Raw genomic sequence first — 7,500 nt, 5'->3', positions numbered from 1 at the left:
GTGGGCAAAGAGGAAAATAGCATACTCCAAGATCACCAAAAACAGAGAGTGTTTCCATATGCCCACACGAGAGCAGCTGGAAGATATCCTAATGAATGTGAAGAATGATATTAATTCCAATCATGGACATGAGGCATATGGAATGAGTTACAGGTCTTTAAAGACCAAGGATGAGATTGCATGACAGCTGGTAGACAAGATAGAAAGGATTGGAAACAGTCATTTTCATCTTCAGCCAACACCCCATGAACATCTTCCAGTTTCAATTCTAGAAAGAGCTGAAGTTAAAGTAGCTACTGCTCCTTAGCTACCCAGTAAATTTACTAAAAGATGGCTGTGAATGGCAAATATAGCTTTAACAAAGGAACCTACTTTCAGCAAGCTCTGTTAATCACAGATTGCTGCCATGAGTGGACATTCTATCTTAGCAGGAAGGGTAATATGCTTAATCCCAGGTGGTAACCATTCTCTTGGAATAGAACTTCAATTTTTCCTTTATACTGGATATTTATTTGCCTTTTCTTTTCCTCAAAGACAACTCTATGTAAATACCCAACCGGTACTTATTTAATCAACCCCGAAAGGTTGAAAGGCCTTACAATATGTCTTTTGGGTCTTCTGGGTCACTCTGTTCTGAGTTCAAATTGCACCAAGGGTCAATGACTTAGCCTGTCATCTTTTCAAAGTCAATAAAATAAAGAACCAGCCAAGCACTGGTAATTATATGTATGTATATATGTCATTGTTCAGTTTTATTTCAAGATTTTTTGTCAATAGAAAAAGAGCCGGTTTCTAACCTAGATTCAAGCCTCCTTCATTGGAATGTCAACATCAACAACAGGGTATTTTTGTATGTATATATGTAGGTATATGTGCAGATTTTTGTTTTGTTTTATGTATGTATGCTCATGCATATAGTCCCATGTCTAGACATGCTCATATATACTTAAATGCTAAACTTCTCGAAAGTTTTACAGATTTTTACAGTTCCAGTGATGGATTGGATCTGTAGTATGGATGGATGGATGAATGGATGGATGAATGGATGGATGGATGAATGGATGGACGGACGAATGTATGCAAACAGACATGCTGGTCATGGCTGGAAAGCCTTTAATCATGGATTTCTTGATCAAGGCTGACTTGAGAGTTAAACAACAGCAACAACAATGAAAATCTTTCAACAGTTTACTGGTTGAAATCAATGAGAAAGCATTTTATTCATAGTACTACTTGCTAGAAATAGCAACCAAATCTCCTCAAACTATATCGTTACTACCTTGAAAATGAAAGAACGCCACATTAAAAAATGTAGCTCAGGGAATAATCTGCCTGAAAAAAAAAAAAAAGACAGCATCATCATGGTTTGAACATCTTTGATCATAAGTCTGCAGAATCAGAGCTAACCCAAGGTCAAACAACAACAACAACAACAACAAACACACAAATTTAGAAGTGATTTGAAGGCTTTCATGTGAAAGTGATTGCAGAGAATGAACTGGAAACGTACCCGATAAAATTTCGGACAATTATTGAAGCACATTTTTATCTCTTCATGATATTTCTTAATTTCTTGTGGAGAGAACCTCAGAATAAAGATTTGGTGTCCTTTTGTAATGAGTCCTCTTGAAGGTCTTACTCTAAGGATTCTAACAAAAGAAAAAAAAAAAAACGGAATGTAAATAAAATAAAATGAATAAATAGATAAATGAACAAAATTATTTGTGGTCCAATGTAATGCAATGTAATTACACCGAAACAGTGTAATTTACTCAGAAATCTATTTCAAACAAAAATCGTTTGAGTGGCAAAAAATTTGCTTGCCATGAATTGACGTCCATGTCTCTGAAACTGTTGCATACAAAACACCTTTGGGTATCGAATTATATTATGTGACTGCATAACGATGTGCTTTATTATATTTATGTGTTTATTTATTTGATTTATATATTTTATGTTGTGATCAGTGAATATTATTAGAGCTCTTGTTTGCAAGTTCCTAATAAGACAATCACAACTTTACTGCTTTTGCAGATGACAAGAGTGACAAGGAATTTTCATACATTGGCAAAATGATATACAAACATACATACATACATTCATATGCACATTCATACATACATGCATATATACATATATACATACATACGCACACACATTCATACATCATCATCATCATCTTCATTTGGTGTCTGTTTTTCATGCTGGTGTGGTTTAGACAGTTTGGCTGGAACTGGTTAGCCAGAGAAATGCACTAGACTCCAGCCTGTTTTGGCTTGGCTTCTAACACCAACCATTCTAGAGTGTACCGGGTGCCTAATATGTGTTACCAGCTCAGGTGCCTTTAACATGTCATTGGCACAGGTGCCTCTTACATGTCACCCGCACTAGCCATGACTACAACTTCACTCAGCTTGACATGTCTTCTCAAACACTGCAAATTGCCAAATGTCTGTGACTTGTCATCATCTCCGTAAGACTCAACAACTGAAGATCATATTTCACCACCTTATCACACGTCAGCATACACACAAACACACACAGGCAGACACCTTAGTGAAGGGTTTCACCAAACAAATCAACCCAGGTACTTTTCTTCTTTTTATAAAGTCTAGTACTTATTCACACAATTTCTTTTGCTAAACTGCTAAGTTTTAACAGGGGGAAGGGTCATAAACGAACTTACACTGGTTGTCAAGCAATAATGGAAATAAATGCAAACAAAATCACACACACTCACTTAAATGCACACACTCACATCCACACACACACGCACACCCACATATATATATATATGGGAAATGAAAGACTGAAGATGGAATATATGAGAATTTATTAATCATGACAATTGTTTCGACACATCTAGCATCGATTCCTTTTGGGTGGGACACTCAACAACTTGTTCAGGAGCATCTGGCAGTTGATGTATCTCGTCTGATGATAAATGGATACAACTCATTAAAATAACAGTTCTGCAATGTAGCGTTTTGTTTTGTAGAAAGAAAAACAGCTAGATGGAGAAAATATCTTCATTTATATAGAAGATCAAAAATAAAATCACAGATGGGGAAAAAAAGAGAACTGACCATGCAATACAGTGAGGAAAATATTGAAAATAACCATTAACAAATATGGACGTATAAACACCTTTGGGCAAGCTGCATAGTGCGAGTACACTCGCTCATACAAGCATTCACGTAAATGTGAGCATACACACATGTGAGGTTTGGTGCACTCATGATCACGAAGCAAGTTAATTATCTACTTGATGTTTGTAAGAATAGGGTGGTTAAAAGTAATCGTAAGTTATTCGTACCTTAAAGTAAATTAAATTATGTTAATGGTTACTCAAAATTCATTCCCACTGCATTGTGTGAAACTATATCTATATGCATGCAGGCATCTCAAGAGTCTTTCAGAAATTCTATTAATGGTCTCCTTGTTAGTCCACAGAATAGACAGGAATTCTTAGGAGAAGAGATGGCATATCCTGGAAATTATATTATATGGTTTCGCATGCCTTACTATGGACCAAATTATGCTGTACTTTTATCCTCTTTCAGTCACCATACAAAATCGGCCAAAGTTGTTGGATGTCTCTTATTGACTGTCTTAAAGCTGATGACATGGTTACGATAACAATTCTTAAATGAATCAGCCAACTGCCCATTGTAAACATATGGCCTTCTCCTTGTGAGCACAGTACATTTATATACAAGATTTGTACTCATACAGAGATTCATCAAAGGACACTTTGATTTTTCTCTGCATGAGCATTTATCATATCTATTTGTACATAAGGTAGTCCCGACTCCATTTACCAACTTTGTTACCGTGTTAGCTGTATCGTAAGTATTTCTATTGCAACAATGTGGTCAGAATTGGTGTTTATCATTGCGGTCTACATTGCAGTGATGAAAGGTGGAAAGACAAGTGAGGCAGGGATGCCTGAGTGATGGAAATACAAGACTAACAAGCTCTGAGGGACAGAGACCATTATTTTAGCAATAGAAATTATATTTAAATTTATCAATTCCAATAGGATAGAAGGCAGACTGACCTTGGCAGAATTTGAACTCAGAAAGTAGAAAACCAGAGAAAATACCACAAAGCATTTTATCCAGTACGAAGATGCATGTTTAGGAAGATGTTGAGCTCACAATCGATAATTCATAGTTCCCTCCCTTGGACTAGATAATGCACTGTGTCCTTGGGCAAGGAACTCCACTACACATCCCTCCAGTACACTCAAGGATGAATAGGAGGATCAGTTGCCCCTGGAGATCAACCCTGTCACAGATTGGTATCCTGTACCCTCATCCTGAAAATCTAGAGAAGCTCCAGCTTGATAAACATATAGGCACAAAGCAGATTTTATCCAACATGCTAACAACTCCACTAATAAGCTAATAAACAACTGTACTTATAAAGATATAATTACATTAAATTAATAAATTGATTTGAGAGTTTTCCCAAACATGATAGTTCAATTAATATGTTTGTTTTAAATATGAAAATTTGAATTGAGTTGTACAATTTTATGAAACTGACAAATAATTGTTCTCTAAATTTAATTTCAATTGAATTAAATTAGATTTTAAAACTTTATGAGTATTAATCGTGATTCAGTTGAAAATATGTTTAATCCTTTTGATATCAATCCACTTGAGACGGCTTCTGCTGATTCCATTACATAAAACTTTCTATTTTATAATGTTGATATTTTAACCCTTTCATTACCAACCCCGCTGAAACCAGCTCTGGCTCTGAGTACAAATGTCTTGTTTTCATAAGTTTTGAATTAAAATCTTCCACCAAACCTTAGTTACAGTTTATGTTCCTAACACTAGCTGAATGATAACTAAATTATTTTACTAAATTCTTTGTTATATTTAAAGTAATTGAAAGAAACACGGAGCATCTCCAAATAAATACAGTAACAAAAGGGTTAAGCTGAGCCTGTTGGCTACAACCAAGAAGCATTTTGCAATGATGTGCTAGGAATCTCTGCTCTTACTCTTATTAATATGTGAAAAATTATAATTAAGGTGGTGAGCTGGCAGAATCGTTAGCATGCCAGGCAAAATGCTAAACAGCATTTCTTCTGTCCTTGTGTTCTGAGTTCAAATTCCATCAAGGTTGACTTTGCCTTTCATGCTCTCAAATGTCAACCACTTTACAGTGGGGACTGGATGCTTTTTACATGGCACCAGCACTGGCAGGATAACCAAGCAACTTGTAAGACAAGGAATTTTTGAGAGGGGGTGGAATTAGAGGAGGTGATCTTGTGTTAGATGATGAAAAGTTAGAATGACATGCATAATTAAAGAAAGAAATACAAAAAATACTATGAGCTGTTCTTGCAGGAAGGCCATATTAGTAATGCATAGATTCAATGATAGCATTGAGCTTTTTGTATTTTTTCTTATGCTTTCATTCAGCCCTAAGGTTTTCTGTTATAGAAACCAAGGTAAAAAGGATGCATGTAAATGAGACACAAGCCATGATAAAAGGAAACATGCAAATGGGACAGAAAGCACGATTAAAATGAGACAGAAGCCATGATAAAAAATGAGACATGCAAATGAGATAGAAAGCATGACAAAAATGAGACAAGCAAATGAAACACTAACCATGATAAAGATATGACATGCAAATGAGACACAAACCATGACAAAAATGAGGCATGCAAATGGGACAGAAAGCATGATAAAAATGTGGCAGGTAAATGAGACACAATGCATGACAAAAATGAGACATAGTTCCCTGACTTGGCTAGGAATGCAGTTCTTTCACCTCTATATAAGAATTGACTTGAGCCATAATGACCCATCCAAAACATGCCAGCATGTGAAGTGAATATAAACTGATGATGGTTGGGATTGTCATTGTGATCATGTTGAGAACAACAGCAATGATGACAATGATAACGATGATGATGAAAACATCAATGACAATTATGATGACAAAGAGAAGTATGGGGACAACAATGACATGAGTGACAATGATGAAATAGAAGTAATTCATTTGTTAAAGTCAATTCTGCAAGAAGCCAAATGCAAAGCATGACAGTATACCAGGAGTAAAAGCAATCAAACAATTCACTGTAGAAATGATGCTCAATGAAGAATGAGAGAAGATAGGAGGAAAAGTGAAGATGTTTGATCTTATTAAAAGTCAAAGCTATATTAATTCTAACATGGTTTTGTTGATGTTCATTTTCATTTTGTGTCCTTATTTGTTTCCATACTTTGATGTATGAGAAACTAAGCAAGGATGGAATCCCATTGATGTAAAATAATCAGGCCTGTTTTCTTGATTTTTGACAAGAGTTTACATTAATCACCTTTGTTGTTTCTACAGCAATGTTTGTTTTTATTTATTCCTTTATTTATTTATTTGTTTATCTATTTATTTGTTTGTTTATTTGGTTCTATGGAAAGTGATCAGCTGCCATTCTTGCTTGTGGTTCTTTAGTTTTAATCTACTGACAAATATTCATGTGATCAATTGTAAATTAAACAAATATTGCAAGAAGGCAACAACGTACAAATGTATCTGATTACAAACAACTTGTGTGATCTATATTTTAGTCTAAAAACATTTTCAAAAATAATCTATAACATACTAAGAAACACAAAACTTTCACATAAACAATTTGACAGAATGAACACAGAACTTAGACAAAAATCAAAAATAAAATCAAATAAAATTAAATAAAATTAAAAAAGTACACCATTTCCGACATTTCAAATAATTGGTCATGAGAATGTAAAAGTGATTATTCTTGGAAGTTTTAACAATTGCACTCTATGAGACTCCTCATATCTACCTACATACTGGAATTTAAGATATGCAAATATGATTGTGTACTTATTATATCATTGTTGTTGTCATTGTAGTTATAGTCGTTGTTGCCACTATTATTATTACTAGTATTATTAAGCTGGCAGAACTGCTAGCATGCTGGACAAAATGCTTAGCAGTATTTTGCCTGTTGCTACATTCTGAGTTCAAATTCCGCCGCAGTCGACTTTGCTTTCAACCCTTCAGGGTCGATAAAATAAATATCAATTAAACACTGGGATCGATGTAATTGACTCATCCCCTTCCCTAAAATTGCTGTCCTTGAGGCAAAATTTGAAACCATTATTAATAAGGTTATTATTATTATTATTATTATTATTATTATTATTATTATTATTAAAGTGGCAACCTGGCAGAGTTGTTAGCATGCTGGGTGAAATGCTTAGAAGTATTTCACCTGCCACTACATTCTGAGTTCAAAATTCTGCTGAGGTCGACTTTATCTTTCATCATTTCGGAGTTGATAAATTAAGTACCAGTGAAACACTGGGGTTGATGTAATCGACTAGTCCCCTCCTCAAAACTTTCAGGCTTTGCGCCTATAGTAGAAAGGATTATTATTATTATTATCATTATTCAAGCTGTCGCAATTGTTAGCACACTAGTCAAAATGTGCTGTAGGATTAGACCCAA

The 7,500-nt window shown here is 34.8% G+C and overlaps 1 protein-coding gene across 7 annotated transcripts in view; it reads right to left on the bottom strand.

The window, feature by feature from the left end:
• Nucleotides 1–7,500, bottom strand: part of LOC106867322 (cilia- and flagella-associated protein 65) — a 1,093,663-nt gene that overhangs the window by 533,114 nt on the left and 553,049 nt on the right. For all 7 annotated transcript variants that reach the window (XR_016243317.1, XM_089358289.1, XM_089358292.1 and 4 more), the window contains one exon: nt 1,511–1,649. Coding sequence is in view for 6 of the 7 variants with exons in the window: in XM_089358289.1 (XP_089214415.1) it covers nt 1,511–1,649 (139 nt within the window). In the remaining variant the exon portion in view is untranslated. The remainder of the gene's footprint in view (nt 1–1,510; nt 1,650–7,500) is intronic.

The sequence above is a fragment of the Octopus bimaculoides genome, chromosome 10, assembly GCF_046866305.1.
Source record: "Octopus bimaculoides isolate indiv1 chromosome 10, ASM4686630v1, whole genome shotgun sequence".
Lineage (NCBI taxonomy): Eukaryota > Metazoa > Mollusca > Cephalopoda > Octopoda > Octopodidae > Octopus > Octopus bimaculoides.
The sequence above is the reverse complement of the archived record's forward strand: the minus strand, read 5'-3'. Positions and strand labels throughout refer to the sequence as shown.